The following is a 25,811-nucleotide window of genomic DNA, read 5'->3' on the forward strand; positions in this document are numbered from 1 at the left end:
GTCACAATATGTATAAGACTGCTAGGCCGGGGCCGGGTCCTAGCTCCTGGTCCCCGGCCGGAGGTCAGCTAGGTCGGGTCACTCGCGCGCCTCACGTCCCCTCGGGCTGCCGTGCTCAGCTCTCCCCTCGCTTAACAGGTTGGTTTAAAGAGTATTATTACGCTAACAATGTCAAACTCATTATATTCATTACCTTGAGGTCATTATATGTTAATACATATCCATCCAAACGGCTGTGCGTAAGTAATGTATTGATAAAAATATACAAATGATATACCTATTCTAAGTAATCACTGTAATCTGGTTCTCATTATTTCAGACGAATAAATTAGTATCATTAAGTAGTAGTAGTATGATGTAGCGATGACATAGAAGGCTTTACTTCGGATAGTTCTCAAACTACTGCAGCAGGGCTCATTGATCTCATACTGCCTACTGGAGTGCCCAGGCACCGTAATACCCAGCTAACTACATTAGACCTATGGTGTGTTGGGTTATTTGGATGCAGGTCAAACAGTTATAACAGCCTTGCTCATATAGTGCATGATCTGTGATGCTATATAATGCGGTTCCCATTTTTGGGGGATAGAATACCTGACACGAGGCTGATGCCAGTAATAGGCCTTATGCAGCTTACATTACTGTAGGTCCAGAAATCAGTCTCTATCATTGCTACACTTTAAACAAATCAAACCTAACCAATCCTATCCTATCGTATCCTAACCTAACCTATCTTATTTTATCCTATCCTATTCTAAAATAGGGCGGTTGCCCAAGCTAAGGGTGACTTTGCTCTTTTAGAATAAAGATAAGATAGGAATGTTATCTTTATTATTCCTAGGGTCTGGTTAGACGTTTTTTTTACTGCAGCTCCCATATACTGTGCAACTTTCAGTGAATAGTGAATTCTGAATCAAATTTCTTTTTCCTTCCTTACTGTGCTGTAAGGTAATGTTGCTAATTTATTAGTTGTGAGGAAGATTAGTACGTCCCCCACAAACAGTGGCTTGCATTTTTCTATATTAAAAAGCATTTGCTAGTCTTGCGGCCATTTGTGGAGTTCATGTAGATCTCTTTGTAAGGCCTCAAGCTCATTTTCACTTTCATCTTTACTATAAATCTTTGTTATCTGCAAATTTGATGATGTGGTTTGTTATATTCTCATCTGTCATTGATGTACAGTATATGACAAAAAGGGTTGGCCTCAAAATGGACCCATGCAGTACCCCACTCACCATATTTCTCCATGTCAGATTTATTTTCGTTAAGGACGACCCCATTCTTTCCCATGGTACATTGATTTTAATAGATTGTTCACTGTGAGATGGGGAATGATTCCCTCCCTTACAATTCTCTCCATGAGCTTGCAGGCAGATGTGTGAAGTCAAGCTGACTGGATGGTAGTTTCCTGCTAACATTTTTCTGCCTTTTTTTTTAAATATGGGTGACATTTGCATATTTCCAATCTAGGGGAACTATTCCTTGGTCCAGAGAGTTTCTGAAAAAGCTGATGGGGTTAATTTAACTCTGGGCCCATGAAAAATCTTCATTTACAGTGACTGTTTCATAAATTATTGTCTTGCCAGTGACACTCTAAAACCTAAATTTAAAAGTATTTTTTTTTTTTGTACAATGCATGCTCTATATCAATTAGGTAAAGCTTGTGCATTAGCTGGATGGGTGATAACAGTCTAGCCCCTGGCTAGGATGACTTTGTTGAGCCTAACATATTTCTTGTAATAGTATCCAAATATCTGTGATATTTGGATATCATACAGATATTTGGTTGACTGCAACATAACCAAAGCAGAAATACCATGCAAATAAATGAATCTAAATTGCGCATGACCTCTCAAGGAAGATTAAAAGATGTTCTTCTCTAAACCAGTTTAGAAGAGAAACTAAGAAATACCTAATTAACATCATCTAACAAATTTCACTTACATTTCCTTATCCTAAATAATTTAATTTGTATTTTACTGCTATTGTAAATATTAAATACTATTGTGTATCTGTGTCATTGCTAAAGTTACAGATTCTAGAATAAATTAGTTTATTCCTTTTATCATTAAGCATTGCAAATTTTATATAATTTGCTAAATTTCTTGAACAATTCATATTCTTTAGCATACTTTACATTTCGTACAGTATTGTGTTACCCCATTAAATTCATAAATAAATTAACTAAATTATCTCAGGTTATGGCCAAAATACTTTGCATATTAGTGACTTTATATAATACTGTATGCAATTTCTGTATCTATTAATTAACCATTGTAACATATGTTCTTATGTATATTTTATAAATAAAATTAATAATTATAATATTTATTATTATTATTATTATTATTATTATTATTATTATTATTAATATGGTATTATTAGTATTATTAATATTATTATTATTATTATTATTAATATGGTATTATTAGTATTATTAATATTATTATTATTATTATTATTATTATTATTATTATTATTATTATTATTATTATTATACAGTACCCATTTAATATATAATTAATTTAGTACCTATAAAGGGTTCCGGTAGTACACTCGGGTTCGTTCTCGATGCACAATTGAGAATTTCGGGTTCGAATCCCGGGCAGGACAGAAACGGTTGGGCACATTTCCTTTCACCTAATGCATCTGTTCACCTAGCAGCAAGTAGGTACTCAAAGAGTTAGACAGCGTGTTGTGAGGCTGCATCCTGGGTAGGGTCAGTAATTCGGCCTTGGGGGGGGGACCCTCGATAAAAGCCTAATTTGTATGAATACACTCTGGCTTTCTGTCCCCCGACACAGTAAATTATATAGTACACATAATTAATAATTCTCAGGAAAAAGCTTTACGCCAGTACTGTATGACTTTATAATACTATATAGCACATGAAAAGGATGTAAGGACAGGGCAAGTGCTGGTATATTGAGGATGGAATGAAGGAATGGTTCCCACCCTCTTGGATCATAAAAGATCAAATGCTGACCTTGCAAGAAGTAGAGCTCTCACTGTAATGAAGTATACAGTAGTTAGGTGAGTACAGTGTTGTGTACAGTATATGTATTACTGAGTTCTCAATTCAGCTATAATGTTTCTAATTTTTATTGCAGATTTTCTAAATCAACGTAACCTTACCGAAGTGACTGCAACTAAGTTCTCTGCAGAAAGAAATCAGGTATCAAGCATAAGCATCAAGCATAACACAGTAAAAGTGGTTATTGTATTTACAACAGTGTACTGTACTTATTGTCAAAATCTGATTGCACTACAGTACTAGAACAAATTTCCCTATTTCTAACTTCCTTCTTGCCACTAGCAATGCTTTTCTAAACTACCAAGACTAGTAAGGCTAAATAAGGTTACATTGTGTTCGATTACATTTACATAGGTTAGTTTCTTTCAGGAGTAAGTTGGAGAAGCATTGCCTGTCATGAAAACAATTAATATAGCTGAAGTATGTTATTAGTTGTATCTCCTGTTCATTGGTCTGAGATCATCGTGGCCTCTAGCACTTCATAGACCAACCGTGCAAGTCTAAAATAGCCCCTTGGTCTCCCCAACACTATCCAGCATAATGATTTGATACTGGTGCACAATAAATTAGCTGCTAATGGCAGCTAATTTATTGTGCACCCCATCTTCACTCCATGAGCAGTAGTGCAAAAGGATTAAAATTTTTCAGCATAGATTTAAATATAATGATACCTAGTACAAACTATTCCCACCTAGATATGCAATGCAAAATTTACATTAAGACTAAAACGGTACTTTTATCTCTTTCAGACAAAGTATTAAATAACTGATTGCCTGTATATCAGTGACTTGCTATAGATTAGAGATAAACAGAAGATCATACACATATTATAATATAACATATTATGTGGGATAATATACACACTTGTTATCACAAATATTAATTATGGCAGTTTAAATGCTTTAAAATGCAGGATTTTAATAGAAATCTGTTGTACATTCATCTTGTATTTACCAGTATTTGTGCCATATAAGCTTCTATTTCACTATCACTAGTATAATTTCTATGTAATAATAAAAATAATTTTTATTACAAAAATATACAAAAAAGTAATACTGAATACAGTGGTTTAATAATTGATACAAGTACGTATACTTAATAAGGCCACTAATATGCAAAGTGAATTTAATCTTTGTATTTTTTCGTGTTAATTCCTCACCTGCAATCATAAATGGAAATATATTTATCTAGCTTTATGGGTAAGGTTCCATATCAGAGCTACATCATATGAAGAGTGTGCAGTATATGTGTACATGAATTTGTGAGGATATACTATATACAGTTTGAACAAGTTGTGACTTACGGGTTTAATATATTCAGTCTAGTCCTATTATTTTGCAGTATGGAACGTTGGGCTGGTCGTGTTGCTCTGGTGACAGGAGCAAGCTCGGGTATTGGGGCAGCTGTCTGCAAGAGGCTTGTTGAGGCGGACATGAAAGTTGTTGCAGCTGCACGAAATGAGGAGAAGCTTTTGGTATGTTGATTAATTAATGTGATTATTTAACTTTGGGTACTCACTATGCCTCTTAAATACCTGTACAGGTTTTTGTATAGTAAATCAATTTTATTTAATGTACATTTGATTGAAATTATGGTTACTATTTGCAGACGATACTACCTTTGTCTATTCTGACCCCAACCCCCACACACTAAATAATATTGTCAACGGTGAATTAAAAAAAAAGCACACTTGTGGATGTTAACCAACAAAGTTGCTCTAAACATAGAAAAGACTTTCTAGATTTTATTTGGTTGTAAATCATCAAATCAGATTCAACTTCAGATAAGCAATGTTAACATTACCAATAAAAATGAGGGGAAGTTCCTTGGCCTATACATAGACAAGAGACTGAATTTCAGCACCCACATACATCACATAGCCAAAAAAGTCTCAAAAACGGTCGGTACACTTTCTAAAATCAAATATTATATTCCCCACTCTGCTCTCCTCTCATTAAACTTCACACAAATCTATCCCTTTCTTACATACAGTATCTGTACATGGGGCTCAACCATTGCAAATTACCTCAAGTGTATCATCACTCAGCAAAAATCTGCTATCAGAACTATAACAAACTCTGTCTTTAAACAACACGCAACTCCTCTATTTAAGTCCCTTATCATGCTAATCATACACTCACTCCACACATTCGCATGCGCTATCTATATGTACAAAACCTTGTTCCTAAATGCTAATCTTGATCTGAAACTTTTCCTTGATAGATGTAATAGAACCCATGAGCACCACACCAGAAATAAATTATCTCTTTGATATCCCCAGTCATACTAAATCTGTGCAAACACTCCATGCAAATAGAAGGGCCCAGTCTTTGGAACTCACTCCCTGATGAATTAAAAAAATTGTCTAACCAATGTCCTGTTCAAAAGTAAAATCAAAAGATATCTAATTTCATCCTCATAGTTTCTTACCTTACGTTTCAAACTCACACTGTATCTTGTACTACCCACTTCCCCCAATATTAGTACTTAAGACATACTGTATATCCTTACCAGTGTAATCACCTCTGTCAACTTATGTTGTAGTTATTTGTTGATATAAAAACCTTGCTATAATGTACCCTCTCATTTTACCTGATATGTTTAGATTAAGGACCTGCCTGAAATACTATCCGTGTTAGTGGCTTTGCATGAATGTAAAAATACCTGTCTTATGTAATCTCACCAAACCATTGTACCTTCTTGAAAAAAAATTATTATTACTGTATTATTATGGTCCAAGACAATAAACAGAAGATTGCACATAGAATTTTAGAAATGATATAAAGAACTGTTTTTGAAAAGTGTTATTAATGGATTATTCAAGGCATTTAAAGAATTTTGAGTTAGTTTCTCATTTTTGGTTTAGCTTTTAAAATATCCCTATATTTATTGTTTTTGTATGATATACTTTGCATTTCTTTTATTTCTTGTTTATAAGAAAATAGCTTGAAAGGATTTACCTGATGCAGTAACATATGTGTTAAAGTTAGTTAGTTAGTTTAGTTCATTTATTATGCACCCCATACCCATCTTGTGGGCGGTAGTGGAAAGGGTTACAGAGGCACATAATGGGCTCAGGGACTGAACCCCACAATTCATTTAGCTAAGCAAGTTACAATCTTGATGAGCTAGTTACAAAATTCAATATAAGTCGTCACATCAACAATGGGTTCGAGATCGACCTCAAGTACAGGTTCTAAATTAAGCAACTGACATATGCGAATAGCTAGTGTCAAAATTTATATGCTTGTCCTGCACACCACCCCCCATCCAGTGGGCAGCGGTGGATAGGTTACAATCACTCAGTTACTACCAACAGTTAGCAAACTGGGGATATTTGGCTAAAATTTCTGGTAGCAGATCATTTTGAATGAAATATTTACACATCGCTGGAACATTGGTTATAGAATTGTCTCTAAATTCACGTATCTTTTTGCACTCCATCACATAGTGACGGAGGGTGTGCAAATAATTTTGTTGACACAGTTTACATTTGATCAGGTCTACATCAGCAGATAATGAGAATTCCCAGAGATACTTGTAACCGAGTCTAAGCCGAGCAGTAGTAACATCTAGAAGTCTGCTAATTTTATTGGATGATCCATAGATGTATGGCTCCTCTTGCATGATAGTATGATGATAGATGGAATTACTGGTGTCAATTTCACTTTGCCTCAGATCTACAAGATCTTGTTGAAGTTCTCGGTGTACTGTTGCTCTCAGATTGCTCATTGACAATCCAAGGTTACTCTCAACGGCTCCTTTAAAGGCAGATTCTTTGGCTAACTTATCAGCTCTATCATGCATTCGGAGGCCAACATGAGATGGAGACCACATGAAATGGACTCTGTTACCATCCTTAATAATTTTGTTGTATTTGTGTCTAGCTTCGGACACGAGCATGTTACAGTTATGTCTTAAAGAGTTGAGAGCATTTAAGGATGATAAGGAGTCACTTACAATTAATGTATCAAGTTTGGAGACTTGTACACATTTCAGTGCAAGGATCAAGGCAAATAGTTCGGTCTGAAGGGTAGAGGCCCAGTTGTTTATACGAACTCCCCACTCAAAATACAAGCCATCGCCCATTGTCAGAACAACTGTACTTCCAGCTGCACCCATGGTGCGGTGTAGGGAACCATCAGTATATATGATTTGAGAGAAAGAATGCTCTGTGGACAGAGCATCAATATGGCTTAAGGCGTTGAGCTTTGCTTCAAGACGAAGCTTGGGCTGATCTCTAATTTGCTTCTTGGGTGGAAAGGGAGGGATTAAAACTGGAAAGGGTGTAACCTCCCACGGTGCAGGAAAGTGCCGTTGTTGTTTCTCTTGGTACAAATCATGAACCTGATACATTCTGAGTTGAGTTCCAGTTTTTGTTATCCATTTGGAACAATGCTGATCTTCAATAAAGAAATTCTGGAGGGCTTCTGTGCAAGGATTAGGATGAGTTAGCCTAAGCATTTTTATACCAATTTGACAGTTAATTTCAGTAACACGATCAACAACGCTCAGAAAATTAAGTTCCTTTCTCATATAAAGTATCTTTGTGGTACGAGAGCACCCAAGGATTATCCTCAAGGCTTCGTTCTGCAATTTTAAAAGTGATGGTTATTACATATCCGTGCATGCTAGGCCTTAGATAAGATATACATACTGTACTAATGTATTTATCATACCCTGACAAGTAAATTTATAAATAACTAATGTTTTTAATACTTATTTCTTTACATGCTAATATGATATTACAAATAGTTTTGAACAACACAATTAAAAATATTAAATAAATGGAAGAATATTGTAAAGATATGTTATATAATAATACTAATAATTTGTATTCAGGTAAAAGTACACACATACAAAATGAGTTACAAACAGAATGTTGGATTTCTAGATAGAGCTAGTACTGTATATACTATGCCCAAAGCCACTAATATGCACAGCATTTCCGGCAAGGTGTTATGCTTGAATTAAAAAATATCTTTAATCTGCATTTGACTTGATATGTGTGCAAGGTCTTTGCAGTACGTATATTCTTTTGCAGGCTCTTCAAAGTAAATTGGCTGACAGCTCAGGGGAATTGATCACAATGAAATGTGATATCACCGATGATGATGAAGTTCTCAATGTATTTTCCATCATTAAGAAGGAATTTGGAGGTGTTGATGTGTGCATCAACAATGCTGGCATGTCTCACAACCGTTCTCTTTTGGGTCTGTATTTCATATAGCAAAATATATTTTTCCTTTTGTACTGATATTGGCCTAATTCATGAAAAATACAACTGTGGAAGAAGTGAAGGGAGTGCCCTTTCTCCCATTGTTGGTCCCACAGTTGCCATAGTGATGAAGAAGGCCTTTTCTTGATTTAATTGATTAAATAATCATTTAAGAAAGTTATGATTATGATAAGCCTGTATTTGATATTACTTGCATAGAAACATTATTTCCTCTTTTGTCAACAGAAGGATCACCAGAGGACTGGCGTGAGATGCTGAATATCAATGTTGTGGGCCTCTCTTTGTGCACACGTGAGGCTGTGTCATCCATGCGTGAACGTAATGTCAACGATGGCCAAATCATTCATATCAACAGGTAAAAATATATTTTAATGCTTAAATATTTGCAACATGAACATAGCTCGGTAGAATAAATCAAATAAGGCTATGGAGTATTTATGTATATATTTTTTCATGTCTAATACCTTTAACCCTGATGGCTTAAGATTTAGTTCAAGTCACAATGTAACTTTTTTTTCGTCCCATTCATTTGTATCCTCAATTTTCTTAGTGAACATAAATCAAAAGTATGTAATACAGTGTACAGTATAGAAAAGATTGAGTAATCATTGAAGGAATTTGGAAGAATTTATAAGCAAGAAAAATTCAATACAGGCACAGTATATATATAATTAAAAGAATGTGCCTGAGAAAGTTTGCATAATACGTGTACTAGAGATGAGGGTAAAGATCTGTAGCAACTAAATCAGAATTCAGTAGCAGTTACAAATGGCATCCACATATTTCTATGGATCAAGCAGTTTCTTCTCAACCAATCAACAAGCAGTATTAGTTCAAACTAAGTCAGGTGGATGGGGGATTTATTATTATTATTATTATTATTATTATTATTATTATTATTATTATTTTCTACCACAGACGTGGCCACACATTTACAATGCTAACCAGCACATATACGTTTTGTTCTGTCCTCCATGGACAAGGTTAGGGATCTGTTAGACATATAGTTCAGCGATTTATTGAGCAATCAACCATAAAAGGTGATTGTAGTGCTTATAAAATGCTAATCTAACCTACATAAATAAATAAATAAATAAATAAATAAATAAATAAATAAATAAATAAATAAAATACACAGATTTAAGTTTGCCCTACGTAAACAGTGTTCAATGTTTCTTTTTTACATAATGTCATTAATGTGCATTTACAAAGGTGAAATTAATGACATTATGTAAAAAGACTCATTGAACATTGTTTATGTAGGGCAGACGTTAATCTGAGTATTTATCTATTTATGTATGGGGCGATATAAGGCCACCTGACCACAGCATTGGGAGCATTCTCACCACAACTCAAATAGCAATACCACCTCTGATCTGCCTCAACCTAGTCATCCCACAAATGGACTTAGTTACAGCCACCAGTTAGTTTAGTTCTTTTATTATGCACCCCATACCCATCTTGTGGGCTGTAGTGGAAAGGGTTACAGATGCACATAATGGGCTCAGGGACTGAACCCCACAATTCATTTAACTAAGCAAGTTACAATCTTGATGAGCTGGTTACAAAAGTCAATACACATCGTCACATCAACAATGGGTTCGAGATCGACCACAAGTACAGTTTCTAAATTAAGCAACTGTCATAGGTGGAGCAGCTGTCACCATCTGTGCTGCCATCTGCACTCTATAATTCCACCTTACAACTTGCCCTGTCACATTACTGTCATATCATATAACAACCACCATTGTAACCATTTACATCAAATATGTATCTATCTACCATATTGTATTCTTACTGTTTAACCTGTTGGGGGTATTTATTTATTTATTTATTTATATATATATACAAGAGGGTACATTGGGTTTGTGAGAATACATTGGATAGTACAGTATTTACATTCTTGTAAAGCCACTAGTACGCGCAGCGTTTCGGGCAGGTCCTTAATCTAGCAGATAATTTTAAGTAGGTAATTTCTATCAGAATTGATAAATGATAAAGATACATTGCAAGAGAAAAATGAGATGAGAGAGCTTAGTAAGTATATTAAAGCACATTGTTATATTAAAGCTCTGATTGATTACATTGACAGCTACATTGACAGCTGTATGTAAAAGAGTTTAGACAACTTAAGTCTGTAGTCTAAATATACAGGTGTTTTATTCTTAACTAGCCATACATAGTTGTCTTAATAAGAAACATAAATTACTTCTTAACAAGCTATAAACAGTTTTCTTCCTAATGAGGCATAAATAGTTTTACTCTTAGCAAGTCATATAGCTTTCTTATTAATAAGTCACAAATAGCTATCTTCTTAAGCCATAAATAACTTTCTTCTTAAGAAGCTATAAATAGCTCACTTCCTAACTAATTATAAATATCTCTCTTCTTAACATGCCAAAAATAAAGTAAAAACTCACAATTTCATCTCCCTTATGGTATGAAAAACCTTCATCAAAAACAAGACATTTTAAAAAAGGAATATGATAATAAATTATAAAGGGTGAATGGTAGTGTAAGCAAAGTCAGATCACAAAGGTTTCTTCCATATTTATATTTTACACTAAGTCACTGTGGTGCAGTGGTAAAACTCTCACCCGGCTCTTTGCAAGTGCTTTGGTCTGAGTTCGTATCCTGGCCGGGAAGGATTGACCAGGTGCCAATCCTTAACTATAGCCTCTGTTCACCCAGCAGTGAATGGGTACCTGGTTGTTAAATTATTTGGCGGGTTGAATTCTGGGAAAAATCGGGATTAAGGACTTGCCCGAATGGTTAAGCGTGCTAGTGGCTGTTCAAGAATGTAAGAACTCTTGTATATATAAATAAATAAATCAAAACTAAGGTATAAGAGAGGATTAGGACATTGAAAATGGGGTGGCATTTAAAATTGTGGTTTTTATCTTGGTCTATACTAGAGAAGAACTTGACAGTTTGCTCCAAGTTGAACAAATTTATAGTAATGAAGACAAAACATTACATGCTACAAACCCTAAAGATTTCTCAGCAGAATTTGACTACTGAAAGCTTATTATTTCTTCAAACTCTGGCAGTATGTCGGGTCATCGTGTCATATCCAATTCTGCAGTCCACTTCTACTCTGCCACCAAGTTTGCTGTGAGAGCCCTTCTTGAAGGGATGAGGCTGGAACTCCGAGATTTAAAGTCACACATTCGAATTGCGGTAAGGATTTACTAGAACCATAACTGATAATGTAATTTAATGCTTGATGGGTTTGATGCTTCAGTTAAAAGTGATTATTTGATAAGTTGTTTAAGGAGGGCATAACTTAAAAAAGAAAAGGAGAAAATGAACATGTGTTAAGGGGTAGTACTTAAATGTTATATATATAAGATATGGTAACATTGATGGAGTGTTGAAAAATATGAAAATAGTAGAACAATTGTACAGGAGACATTTATACAGAATCTGTACAGTATATTCATTTATAGGCTGTTAGCCCTGGTCTTGTGGAGACCGAAAAATCCTTGAGACTGTATGAGGACGAGGTAAAGAAAATGAACATGAAGTCCCTGAATGCAGATGATGTTGCTGCTTCGGTGATTCATGTCTTGTCTGCTCCACCACATGTCCAAGTAAGTTTATTGTGTGTTCAAAATATTTATTGTGTGTTCAGACATACTGTACCGGGATTGATAATTTTACTTGGTTTAAAATAACTCAATTTGTCAAAATTCATACCTTTTAATTTTTTACATTGTCAAAAATAAGAAACATACTACATGTGACTTATTTTAGTATGCATGTATTTAACATGACTGTGTTTTTAATTTAGTTCATTTATTATGCACCCAATACCCATCTTGTGGGCGGTAGTGGAAAGGGTTACAGAGGCACATATTGGGCTCAGGGACTGAACCCCACAATTCATTTAGCTAAGCAAGTTACAATCTTGATGAGCTAGTTACAAAATTCAGTATACGTCGTCACATCATAAATGGGTTTGAGATCAACCACAAGTACAGTTTCTAAATTAAGCAGCTGACATATGTGGAGAGCTAGTGTCACAATTGATATGTTTGTCCTGCACACCTCTCCCATCCAGTGGGCAGTAGTGGATAGGTTACAGTCATTTAGTTACTACCTACAGTTTGCAAACTGAGGATATTTGGCTAAAATTTCTGGTAGCAGATCATTTTGAATGAAATATTTACACATTGCTGGAACATTGGTTATAGAATTGTCTCTGAATTCACGTATCTTTTCGCACTCCATCACATAGTGATGGAGGGTGTGAGAATAATTTTGTTGACAAAGTTTACATTTAGTCAGGTCTACATCAGCAGATAATGAGAATTCCCAGAAATACCTGTAACTGAGTCTAAGCCGAGCAGTAGTAACATCTAGAAATCTGCTGATTTTATTGGATGAACCATAGATGTGTGGCTCCTCTTGCATGATAGTATGATGATAGAGGGAATTACTGGTGTCGATTTCACTTTTGCCTCAGATCTACAAGATTTTATTGAAGTTCTTGGTGTACTGCTGCTCTCAGATTGCTCATTGACAATCCAAGGTTACACTCAACGTCTCTTTTAAAGGCAGATTCTTTGGCTAACTTATCAGCTCTATCATGCATTCGTGTGCAAGCACAATGCCGTCACAAAGAAGATATGGCATATCTGGTTAGTTTTCCAAGACTTTCTTGGAAATCTGTCATTTATAACAGTTGCATAAATGAACACTGGCAACAAGAGTATTGTATTTTGCTGTTGTGGACATGGAGCTTTAGGCTTATTGAGATTCTCCTAGCCAATGATTCGCCATTCTCCAGGATTCAATAAACAACCGTTGACTAACTCCTGCATATGAATTTTATTACCCTATTCTTGCTCTTTTCTTATGAATTGAGATAACAGAAGAAATAATAATTTTAAGCATTAGGATCACCATATTATACCAAATTTGTTGTGTCTATTATTTTATAATAGAAAAAAATGGCCCAACTAGCCATAATACTTGGGCAGATGTAGCACATACAAGGGGCAATAGCTTTAAACCTCAACAAGCTGTAGTGTACGATTTTCACCCATTGTGTTATAAACTTATGGAACCCATTTACCCACTGAAGCCATAAATGACAAGACATTATTTCAATTTAAAATCCAGTTGGAAAAAATCCTCTAACACAGCAGGGTAGGGGAGATCTTTGACAAGCTGCCAGTTTCCTGTCCCTATTGAGAGATGGTGCCCCTTTGGGTAAATTCAGGTAAAAGGTAAATACAGTAAAATATTAATCTTAATGTTTTACCAATAAAGCAGGTTTACTAATCATGCTAAGCATGATCAAAAGCTAAGCACTAATCAAAATAGTGTAAATTTTAATCATAATGAGGTGTATTTGTGATAGAGTGGATGGTGACAGCATGGGATGAACAGGATTTAGCAATGTAGCCACCAGGCATTTGTACATAATTGCATTCAAGTTTTTACAGTTGTTCATTTGAATATTGCCAATGGTCATAGTATATGAACATAGATTTTTCTGAAAATTTACTAATGTCTGTTTCTGTTAAGGTCTTCAGGAATATTGAAATTGTTGCAAAATAAGTATAAAATCTGCAGGTAATTATATTGTTTACACAAATTGAAATATGCTCATAATAAAGATCTTTAATCTAGCCTTTAAAATATCAGAAAGAGTCGTCTTGACCAGGATGCACTTTTGCACATTACACTTTTTTGCTCTCGACTACTTATTTATCTTTACTTTTTTCACAAAAAGCCATCATATAATATTTCATCTTCACTGCCTATGGAAGTCTTGATCAGGAAAATACTTTTATAGTACTAGTACTGTAATTTGAACCGACATGTGGGAAGGATGTTTTAATAAGTTTTTGATAAAGATACTATCCCTGGAAGTTATTGTATGTCATATTTATAACTAGAAGATCACTTACATGCTGTTAAGTATGACTGTTCAATGCTGGTGAATTATATCTTTGCATTTTATGTAAGTCTTCCCAGCTTGGTGCCTTCTTTTGATAATTACTTACTTTTGAAAAATGTTTATAAGTTATTTGCTGCACATACATCAGACCTAAACTGGAATGTGCAGCTGGGTTATGGTACTTACACTTGAAGAAACATAAAAGATACATAGAAAAGGTCCATAGACTTGAAATGAATTTCATTGCTATAATATAACCAATATAACTGTTGCTGGATATCACCAATGGAGGACAACAAAATAAAAGGGAGACATGATAACTACCTGCAAGTCTGTTTAAGTACATGAGAAGACAGACAAAGGAGGGTTTATGAAGCTGTACATCAACAACGTGAGATGACACAAGAAAACAATATGGTTCAGAAAAATGGCATAGAAACTTTTCTTGACAAATAGTGGCAGTTTGCTGGAATAAACTTCAGAAGGTATTGTATTTACAAGACCACTTGTAATTTTACATATATTTGATAAAATATACAAGGAAAAATAGGAAATGATAAGCACAGCATTATTTGTTTGACTACAGAGGTAATTACAAACAGACAGGACACCATGAGGTTATCCTCTACTTCCACAACTATCAATAGATAATAAATGCATTCTTGAATGCTTGCATTTAGAAAGGTTTATATGCATTTATGTTTGTATGTATTGATGACCTTTTTTTTCCCACAGATTCATGACATCCTCATTCGGCCAACTGACCAGGTGTTATAAGTTGCATGTGACACAGACTGTGACCATAGTACTTACGGTACTGTTTTTTCCACAAACTCTCAAGATGACTTTTGGAATATTCATAACCTATGAAAACATGAAACTGTTGGGCGGAACATTAAAAACTTTTGTCATATACTGTACCGGGTAATTCAGGATTGTGTAAAAAAGAAAAACATATTTGTACTTTTAATGACAATACAGTAATAAAGGAATTCAAAATTTTGTTCCTATGTTTTCTGCTTGGATATATGGTTGAAAGTCAGATTGTTTAATTATGAGGTATGATTTGTGATATACAGTAACTAGCATTGAATTTATAAACACTAATATGATTAGTCTTTTTCTTTTCTGCTAATCTCTTTTTTTTTTTTATAATCGTTAACAATTTCTTAACTTGTCGTGAAAACACTATTTTTTGTTTTTTGCTTTGATAGACAGTTGAATGTCAGATTTTTTGCTTGTAAGGTATGATTTGTGATAGAAATACCATTGAATTTATAATTGGTGTATTGCATGCCTATTTATTGAGATCATAGCTAGCAGCAAGACACATGCCACATACATAGTACATTAATAAAGTGTTTATTTAGGGTGCTTGAAACCTTATCCCTTAACATTGGAGAAGGATGTTTAAAAGGAATTCTATAATTTACTTACCAAAACATGACTTTAAAAATTTCTACCTCTACACCTATTATGAGCTTGGTTCAAGTACAGTACAGCTATTTCTGCTCAGTGACAGTACAAATTAACAATGCCTAAATATTCATTCTGTTATACACTTGCTTGAACTTTAAAATGATTTAATCACTTTAATCACTTTGCATTTACAAAGCAGGTAGATCATTCATCAGGTATAAACTTACAAGCTATATGTGATGAACTCAAATGACTTTAAGAGACATCCTCTTCGAGATTGCTCAGTGGAAAGATAGTAAAAACATATCATGTACGGTTTACAGTGTAACCCTGATAGACTGGATTAACTGATGACTGGAAATATTCCCGATATTGTTGTTCTATTCTGTCAAGGATTTTTCAGTTTCTTTGCCATTTATCACAAATTATTTGGGTGTTTTCTTAGCACAAAGGATAGAATATATCTTAATCTATTTATTTTACACAGCTAAACAATTAATTGAAATTTAAAAATAAAAATATAATAAACACTACTGTATTTGTTTTTCTAGAGATTATCCTTATCTTATTGAAACACTTTTAAACTGATTGATAATGTTCATCATAATTTGAGCACTTGGAAATTTTTTCTCTGAATCACTTCCACCTGGACTTCCTCTAATGGCAATTAAGCTCGAGAGTGAGAGTGGCTTAGGAATAAAGCAACCAACCATTGCTTTCTAGGAAATAAAAGTGGGTATCCATTGGAATAAATTATGTTTTTTTAATTGTAATGAATTAAAATTAATTTTAATTAATTAATTAAAATTAATTTTAATTAATTAAAAAAAAAATTTAATTTAATTTTTTTTTTAATAAATTGTGTATTTTAGACAGCATTGATGAGTAAATCTTTGAAAATTCTGTAGAGACAATTCTTGACCTATACTTCTTCTCAATTATTATTATTATTATTATTATTATTATTATTATTATTATTATTATTATTATTATGTGCTCTCACCTGGACTACTGCATAAAAGTATAGAGATATCTGGAAAAAAATACAACCACACTGGAAAATGTTCTTTGCAGTGGCAAAAATAATCTTGGTTAAGGGCTCTAGGACAAGCAACTACAAACATACCACAACTGGCTTGATCTCATTGAAGCCTTTAAAATACTAAACAAATTAGAAGGCATCTAGACATCACTTCTTTAAAAGGTCAAAATGTCTAGTATAAATTGCACAAAAGCACAACAACTTCTAGTTAAAGAAGCTTGAGTAGAAAACTCAATTTTCAATCTCTCCCTCCTTATCCCTCTCCACTCTCTTCTCCCTCCCACTCTCTCTTTCAGCTGAACTCGAGTTTACACAGGGCTCCTTGTAGTACAGGGAAATCGCGGTATAAATATGCTGATTTTGATGTCTGTTACTCCAGCATCGGGAGGTGAAGCTATTGTGACAGTGGAGTGTGGGGTAGAGGTGGGGTACACGATGGGAAGTGTCGAGGTAGCTGAAGGTGACAGTGAGTGACAGACAGTTAGTGACAGACACCAATATGTAACCATCAATGATACAACTTCTTCCACTCTACCAATTACCGTTGGAGTGCCACAGGGCAGCATCTTAGGACCTCTTCTATTTCTTATATATATAAACGATCTGCCTAATGTCTCTAATATTCTCAAACCTATATTGTTTGCTGACGATACTACCCTTATCTACTCAAACCTCAACCCACATACACTAAATAATGTTGTGAATAATGAATTAAAAAAAGTCCACTTATGGATGTCAACGAACAAACTAACATTAAACATCGAAAAGACTTACTACATCTTATTTGGAAGCAAATCATCAAATGCAATTCAGCTACAGATAGACAACATTAACATCTGTAATAAAAATGATGGCAAGTTTCTTGGCCTATTCCTAGACAAGAGACTCAACTTCAGCACCCACATTCAACACATAACTAAGAAAGTCTCTAAGACAGTTGGTATACTCTCCAAAATCAGATATTATGTTCCTAACTCTGCTCTCCTCTCACTATATTATGCACTAATCTACCCCTATCTTAATTATGGTATCTGTGCATGGGGGTCTACCACTGCAAACCACCTTAAGCCCATCATCACACAGCAAAAATCTGCTATCAGAATAATAACTAACTCTGCTTTCAGACAACACTCAGCTCCCTTGTTTAAATCCCTAAACTTGCTAAATATTAACTCCCTCCACACATTCTCTTGTGTCAACTACATTTACAAAACCCTGTTCTTAAATGCAAACCATGCTCTGAAACTCTCCCTGGACAGATGTAATAGGACCCATTATCACCACACCAGAAATAAATATCTCTTTGATATCCCCAGGGTCAAACTTAATCTGTGTAAACACTCTATGCAAATTAAGGGACCTAGTCTATGGAACTCACTCCCTAGTGAATTGAAAAACTGTAAAACTTTTGCCTTATTTAAAAGCAAAACCAAAAAGTACCTAACTTCATCTATTTAGTTTCCTACACTGAGCTTTAAATTTGCTCTGTACCTAGTGGTACCCAATCTCATAATTTTTATGTAATATCAAACAACCTTATCATTGTGTTCATTGCTGTCTTCTTTTATGTGCTAGCCATATGCTGTTTTGTGACTACCAATTTTTGTCAACTACCATTCAAGCTGTCATTGCAATCAATCTTATATTGTTTCTGCTGTATTGTGCCTACCAATTTGTTGTCAACTACCATTTTAAGCTGTCATTGCAATCAATCATAGCTACCTATGTGCTTTAATATACTGTACCTATAATTTTCTCTCATCTTTTTTCTTTTTTCATTCCATGTAATCTGTTATCATTTTTTTGTCTATAAATTTTGCAAGTATTTACCTCCTTAAAATTGTCTTAGATTAAGGACCTGCCCGAAACGCTGCGCGTGCTAGTGGCTTTACAAGACTGTAATTACCATAATTGTATCCTCACATTCCTTATGTACATTCTTGTATATGCATAAATAAATAAATAAATAAATAAATAAATAAGGTGTTGTTGGAGCCTTTTCAGCTGCAGGTGGAATTGCTGAAGGAAAAATAATTGCCTCTAAACCAGAAGTAGAACTGCTGAACCTTGCAGGTTCAGTAGGTCTGCCGGGAAATAGTATAGTCTTGAGCAGTCCAGGGTTGTCAATTGGTTCAAATGACTCCAAGATTGCAGGCAACAATGAAACCTCCTCCTGTGTCTCCTGTAATACCTCCAGTGCCTCCTGTTGTGTGTCCGGTGCTTTCTGTTGTGACTCTTGCAGTGCCTCTTGTTGTGACTCTTGCAGTGCCTCTTGGTGTGACTCTTGCAGTGCCTCTTGGTGTGACTCTTGCAGTGCTTTTTGTTGTGACTCTTGCAGTGCCTCTTGTGACTCTTGCAGTGCCTCTTGTTGTGACTCTTGCAGTGCCTCTTGTGACTCTTGCAGTGCCTCTTGTTGTGACTCTTGCAGTGCCTCTTGTTGCGACTCTTGCAGTGCCTCTTGTTGTGACTCTTGCAGTGCCTCTTGTTGTGATTCTTGTGCTTCCTGTGGTACATCTTGCAGCTCCATCAATGATACTTCATGTGGTGCCTTCTGCAGTTTATTCTTCATTGCCCCTGACAGAGCCTCCTTCGTGATGCTGAAGGATGATTTGGCCACCTTTGATTCACCTGAGGACTGAAGTCTCTGAGGCACGAGGCCTACAAGAGGTTGGTTTCCTTGAGAGTTGTCTTGCAGTGGACGTTGTTCATGAAAGAAAGGGGAGCGGAAAGAATCTGGAATGAGAATTAGCTTCCTCTGCATACCATCAACATTAAGCAGGGATGAGGAAGTAGTGGGAATTGTCTGTGGTTGAAGTGATGCATGGGGAAGATTGGACGTTGTAAAGAACAGTGAAGTGCTTGCGTGAGGGAGTAGAAAACTGGCATAGGGAAGCGGAATCTGCGACACATATAAGTTGTTGTTCCAAATGTGTATAGGCTGCACTGTTACTTGGCTTTGCGAGGTGTGTGGGAATGGTGCGGACCACGTGGGTGTCCTCTGATTGTCTAAGCTGTGGGCAAGAGTGTTGCTGGCGACTGTGGAGAGAGAGAGAAGACAGTCATTCTCAGAGTTACTATAATGAAAATAATTTTGCATGCATTCATCAGTAATATTTGTTTATTAACTACAATATATGGTAGGTAATATATGCAATTTTTTTCGTGGGTACTTGTCAAGTTATCTTCCCCTTTATAGAATTGATCCTCAGGGGGTGTGAGTGCTTCAGGTGCTCCTGTTAGCAGAGGCAGCAACAAAGTGTCCGGTAAACTGCCTTCATTTGGAATTATCACGTCGTATTTTGACGTATTTTGACGTATACTTTGCCCAAGGCCAAAAACTGTCGTACTAGAAAATGGTAGCGGCTCACGAAATTGACATAACGGCCCCAGTTTTTATTCGGTTCGAGATCGATCACAAGTACAGTTTCTAAATTAAGCAACTGACATATGTTGAGAGCTAATGTCACAATTGATATGTTTCTCTTGCACACCGCCCCCCATCCAGTGGGATAATGTAACGATGTGTATTGAATTTTGTAATTAGCTCATCAAGATTTAACTTGCTTAGCTAAATGAATTGTGGGGTTCAGTCCCTGAGCCCATTATGTACCTCTGTAACCCTTTCCACTACCGCCCACAAGATGGGTATGGGGTGCATAATAAATGAACTAAACTAACTTTCTGTTCGGGGGGGGGGGGGGTTTCTGGTAGATTAGGATAAGGCACTTTAGTACGACAGTTTCTTGATGATGGGAAGGTTTGCGAGAACGGGCTGCTGGATTAACACTTCCATAAGTCGATTATAAACGATACGTCACAAGAATAACTAGGACATATCCTTAAATTAATAACTTGTGTTACTTGGGGCGTATATTTAGCTACATATATTTATTAATTAGGATAAACTTGATTATGCGTTGACCTGAACAAAATCGAATCGTCCGTTGAACTGATCCAGATTGATGCCCATCTTGGTTCCGAAAACACGAAAGTCGTGTTTTTGTGTTTACAAGACCACATCCCAAAAGTATCAGTGTAATTTTCGTGAATTAACAATGCAATTTTCTTAAATAAACAATATTTTTTTCAGAATTAACAATGTAAGTTCCTTAAATAAATAATGAAAATTTTCGCTGAATTAGCAGGGTCGGGTCCCACGTCAAGACAAAATAGTCCAGTCACTATACTCTCATTTTCCCGTGATTCTCACCTGTCGTACCGTCCTGCTGGTCGTTGTGGCCATCATCGAGGTGTAGCGACGTTCCCGAGGAGAATGACAGACCGCCTTTCTGTTCATCCTGGAGGCCTGCAGCAGCAGCGACGGTGCCCCCCTTGGGGCCTTGCTCGTCCTGGAGGTCTGCAGCAGCAGCGACGGTGTCCCTCTTGGAGCCTTCCTCGTCCTGGAGGCCTGCAGCAGCAGCGACTGTGCTTCCCTTGGGGCCTCGCTCATCCTGGAGGCCTGCAGCAGCAGCGGCGGTGTCCCCCTCGGGGCCTTCCTCGTCCTGGAGGCCTGCAGCAGCAGCGACGGTGTCCCTCTTGGAGCCTTCCTCGTCCTGGAGGCCTGCAGCAGCAGCGACTGTGCTTCCCTTGGGGCCTCGCTCATCCTGGAGGCCTGCAGTAGCAGCGGCGGTGTCCCCCTCGGGGCCTTCCTCGTCCTGGAGGCCTGCAGCAGCAGCGACGGTGTCCCTCTTGGGGCCTCGCTCATCATGGAGGCCTGCAGTAGCAGCGGCGGTGTCCCCTTCGGGGCCGTGAAGTAAGACCAACAAAACAATGGTGATCAGTCGATCGGGCCGCATAATTTCACGCGTCGATACAAGTTTATGAGATACCTGCTTGATGGGCCTCTGGGAGTTCTTCTACTCCCCAAGCCCGGCCCAAGGCCAGGCTTGACTTGTGAGAGTTTGGTTCACCAGACTGTTGCTTGGAACGGCCCGCAGGCCGAGGGCCTGTGATTATGCCAGATCAGACCCTAGTTCTCCATTTAGTACTTCTACTTTCACTTCTACTTTTTTTTTTCCCACAAAGACCTGGTCACATTATTAGAGCGAATAACTTATTTTTCACGTAGACTTGTGGATTATTTTATCTGGGCATTTAAGTGTGTATTTTATTAATGCACACGTAACAGAAGTGACACGTTTGTTGCCTAGTAAGTACTTTTGTTGTCGTTTTGAGAAATCAGCTCTCACTCGAAGCCAGAATTTTGTTAGATTGAAAATGGGAAGCCGTTCTTAGTGTCGTATACTACAGTTGAGTAGTATCTAACCGCACAGTTGCGAGATCCTCTACGGCATATTGGATCCAGAAGAGTCCCCTCAGGAGTAAGGTGAACGGTAGGAGTTGGAAGGGACGACTGGCGAGCTCTGTCCACTGAAGCAGGGAAGGTCGACGTCCCCAGCATGTGGTTGCAATGTCTTCTCTGAATATTATGGTCACTGGAATGACCTCATGCGGACCATCCGAGCACAGCATTTTCTAGCAACATGCTAGAAAAAGATTCGAAAAGTATAAATATGAAACAAATACGTCCAATTCTAAAAAAAAAGTATTTGTCTCGGTTTTGACAAAAGGAGCAGCTGTTGTCCTTGAACGAATACTTTAAATTACGCCTGTTCGTCTGACTGTGTGTTTAGCTTAACCTTCTGCCTTTGGACATGTTTGCTTGCCACTGTGTTCACAGGATCAACCCGTGACAAGTGGCCTGGGCTCGTCCCGCCCTCCCTGTCTGCCTCGGCAGTGTTCAACGTATCTGGGAGAGGAAGTATACCTGGTTGATACCTGGTTGATGGGGTTCTGGGAGTTCTTCTACTCCCCAAGCCCGGCCCGAGGCCAGGCTTGACTTATGAGAGTTTGGTCCACTAGGCTGTTGCTTGGAGCGGCCCGCAGGCCCACATACCCACCACAGCCCGGTTGGTCCGGCACTCTTTGCAGGAATAAATCTAGTTTCCTCTTGAAGATGTCCACGGTTGTTCCGGCAATATACAAGTTCTGACTTAATATATATCTTGGCTCTTACTACAGACACAACAATGTACTGTATTGTACTGCCCGAAACGCTTTGCGTAATAGTGGCTTTAGGCATTGTATGTACTAGCTCTATCTATAAAGCCAACAAACTTTGTAAAATCTCTTTATGTATGTACCTTACCTAAATAAAATTATTATTATTATTATTATTATTATTATTAATATTATATTGCACAAATATGTTTGAAGTGGGTGAATGACTAAGATAAACATGTGTGCATATGGATAAATTATTTCACTCAGGATGCTCGTATATTTTCACAAACTTAAATAATGTTATATAACATAATTATATGTTACATAACATAGGAGTTATTTATTATATAACATATAAATTTGATATTACCTCTCTCTTAAGATCAACCATGCCCTCTCTGACCAGCCACGCCTCTCTCCCTATCCTATCCCTCTCCACTCTCTTCTCCCTCTCACTCACTCTCTTTCAGCTGAACTCGAGCTTACACAGGGCTCCTTGTAGTACAGGGAAATCGAACACATGACAACGAAGGCAGGAAAAACAGATGATATCCACTGGAAGATTCTATGATATATGAATATGAGGATTGCGCCGAATTTTATTCTGTTCAATAAGAATCATTTCACCATTAAAACAAAATAAAGTTAAATTCAAAGAAAGTTGTTATTCATAAACTTAAATAATCTCGAATATTGCAGATTTAGTTTCTTAAATTTGTATTCAGTGTACGGAAACATGCGCAAGCACACCAACCAACACGAAGATAACATAACCGTGAACCTGACTGACTAGTTGCTCTTGAGAAAGCACAGGGTCAAACTGACACCTCCAGGGTGTCGGCTCTCTGCTGCTGCTGCTACTGAGAGAGAGAGAGAGAGAGAGAGAGAGAGAGAGAGAGAGAGAGAGAGAGAGAGAGAGAGAGAGAGAGAGAGAGAGAAAGAGATAGAGAGAGAAAGAGATAGAGAGAGAAAGAGATAGAGAGACAAAGAGATAGAGAGACAAAGAGATAGAGAAAGAGATAGAGAGAGAGAGAGAGAGAAAGAGATAGATAAAGAGATAGAGAAAGAGGTAGAGAGAGAGAGAGAGAGAGAGAGAGAGAGAGAGAGAGAGAGAGAGAGAGAGAGAGAGAGAGAGAGAGAGAGAGAGAGAGAGAGAGAGAGAGAGAGAGAGAGAGGGGGGGGGGAATAAATATGCTAGCTGATATACAAGTGTAGAATTGATTTGAAATGTTCCATATACATTATTAAGCATAATTTCCAACCTATACAAGACAATAACAATATCAAATGTAAACTCCGTGCTTTAAGACCTTCAATTCTCACATTAAAGAGTGACCCTCAACAATGGCAGCGAAACAGCACGTGTAGAGTCTTAAGAGACCCAAATATTATTGGGGAGCTAGACAAAATTTCTCTCCTTTTCCGGGTCCAGAGAAACTCACGCACCTGGGTCACCTGGTCAGGCGAGGGACTGCATCAGAGGAACAAGCTCCCCGCACGCCTCCGACATCTCCCTTCAGTTATATAAAAGCTCAGCACACAGGAAGTCACAGCAGTTACAGCCCCCGTTCCTGTGCCAGGTAAGTCCACTACGGGCTCACCATAGCCCGTGCTACTTGGAACTTTTTGTTCCCAGTAGCTGAATCTAGAACAACAACAACAACAACGGAAGTCACAGGAATTCCGGGCTCACCATAGCCCCGTGCTACATGGGCATTTCGTTCTGAGTAGCTAAATCTATAACAACAACAACAGGAAGTCTCTGACGGGTTCACCATAGCCCGTGCTACTTGGAACTTCATGTTCTGAGTAGCTGAATCTAAAACAACAACAGCAGGGGTCTCTACTGTTGATACAATTCTCGTGGGGTTTATCGACAGTGTTCTGTTACACCTTGTGATGTGATTTCCCATAACGACAACAAAAGGATATGGACTACACACGTCTCCTTGCTTTTAAGTATGCGTATATACATTGATATTCTCCAAATAATATAATCTACAAGTGTATGTAAAGTAAGTTATTCACTCTTAAGACTGTGTGCAGGTCTATAAGAAGAAAACATATATAGAGATGAACTCAAGTAGAAGGAGAACTAGAGTCTGATCCGGCCATCATCTCATAAACTTGTATCTTGACGCGTGAAACGATGAGGTCCGAACTAATCACCATCGTGCTGTTGGTCCTACTTCACGGCCCCGAGGGGGACACCGCCGCTGCTGCTGCAGGCCTCCAGGACGAGCAAGGACCCGACGGAAACACCGCCGCTGCTGCTACAGGCCTCCAGGACGAGCAAGGACCCGAGGGAAACACCGCCGCTGCTGCTGCAGGCCTCCAGGACGAGCAAGGACCCGAGGGGGACACCGCCGCTGCTGCTACAGGCCTCCAGGACGAGCAAGGACCCGAGGGGGACACCGTCGCTGCTGCTGCAGGCCTCCAGGACGAGCAAGGACCCGAGGGGGACACCGCCGCTGCTGCTGCAGGCCTCCAGGACGAGCAAGGACCCGAGGGGGACACCGCCGCTGCTGCTGCAGGCCTCCAGGTTGAACAGAAAGGCGGTCTGTCATTCTCCTCAGGAACGTCGCTACACCTCGATGATGGCCACAACGACCATCAGGACGGCACGACAGGTGAGAATGATAGAAAAGTGAGAGTATAGTGTTTGAACTATTTTGTCTTGACGTGGGACCCGATCCTGCTAATTTAGGGAAGTTTTAATTGTTTATGTAGGGAAATTACATCGTTATTTCTCGGAAATTACATTGTAAATTCAGGTAAATGTTAATTATTAATTGAGGAAAATTACATTGGTAACCTTGGGACTTGGTCTTGTTAAAAGACACGATTACGTTTTTTTTCAGAACCGAAATGGACATTGTATCATAATCTGAATCAGTACACCGGGCAGACCAATTTTGTTCATGTTAATACATTATTTTAATCAAATTAACCCTAATTAAAAACAAATAAATGATACTATAGCTAATCTAGATATATATCCCCAAGTAATACAAGGCATTAATTTGACGACATAACCTAGTTATTCTTGGGACATGTCGTTTTTAGTCGACATTTGGACCTGTTAATCAAGAGATGTGACTGTAACTTCAAGCAGCAAATCTCAAATTAAAGCAGTTTACCGGGCACCTTGTTGCTGCTTCTG

The 25,811-nt window shown here is 37.5% G+C and overlaps 2 protein-coding genes across 8 annotated transcripts in view; one reads left to right on the forward strand and one right to left on the reverse strand.

Moving 5' to 3' along the window:
- LOC123767671 (dehydrogenase/reductase SDR family member 11) lies at positions 1 to 16,136 on the forward strand. Of its 5 annotated transcripts, none has more exons than XM_069310474.1 (8): positions 1 to 138; positions 3,111 to 3,175; positions 4,360 to 4,508; positions 8,079 to 8,247; positions 8,499 to 8,628; positions 11,324 to 11,453; positions 11,723 to 11,866; positions 14,920 to 16,136. In XM_069310474.1, the coding sequence occupies exons 3-8, from the start codon at positions 4,377 to 4,379 to the stop codon at positions 14,959 to 14,961; spliced, it is 747 nt and encodes a 248-aa protein (XP_069166575.1). In that variant the 5' UTR covers positions 1 to 138; positions 3,111 to 3,175; positions 4,360 to 4,376; the 3' UTR covers positions 14,962 to 16,136. The 5 variants fall into 5 exon arrangements, with proteins under 5 accessions (XP_069166575.1, XP_045613486.1, XP_069166577.1 ...); XM_045757530.2 differs by having other exon boundaries at positions 4,376 to 4,508; XM_069310475.1 differs by lacking the exon at positions 1 to 138 and adding an exon at positions 322 to 484.
- Positions 15,138 to 25,811, reverse strand: part of LOC123767670 (ataxin-2 homolog) — a 14,307-nt gene continuing 3,633 nt past the window's right edge. Inside the window, exons 1-3 of one of the 3 annotated variants that reach the window (XM_045757529.2) lie at positions 22,629 to 23,689; positions 20,856 to 22,412; positions 15,138 to 19,681 (exon numbers count right to left, since the gene is read on the reverse strand). In XM_045757529.2, coding sequence (XP_045613485.2) covers positions 18,534 to 19,681; positions 20,856 to 21,441 — 1,734 coding nt within the window. In that variant the 5' untranslated portion in view covers positions 21,442 to 22,412; positions 22,629 to 23,689 and the 3' untranslated portion in view covers positions 15,138 to 18,533. Of the gene's footprint in view, positions 19,682 to 20,855; positions 23,690 to 25,811 lie in introns of those variants that run through there. The other 2 variants (XM_069310472.1, XR_006773995.2) reach the window with 2 other exon arrangements.

This window comes from Procambarus clarkii, chromosome 67 (genome assembly GCF_040958095.1).
Source record: "Procambarus clarkii isolate CNS0578487 chromosome 67, FALCON_Pclarkii_2.0, whole genome shotgun sequence".
In the NCBI taxonomy this organism is placed as follows: domain Eukaryota; kingdom Metazoa; phylum Arthropoda; class Malacostraca; order Decapoda; family Cambaridae; genus Procambarus; species Procambarus clarkii.

Coding starts and splice junctions, on each gene's coding strand:
- LOC123767671 (XM_069310474.1), top strand. CDS start 4,377: ATGGAACGTTGGGCTGGTCGTGTTGCTCTGGTGACAGGAGCAAGCTCG. Junction 8,629..11,323: donor CAAATCATTCATATCAACAG/GTAAAAATATAT, acceptor AAACTCTGGCAG/TATGTCGGGTCATCGTGTCA. Junction 11,867..14,919: donor CTGCTCCACCACATGTCCAA/GTAAGTTTATTG, acceptor TTTTTCCCACAG/ATTCATGACATCCTCATTCG.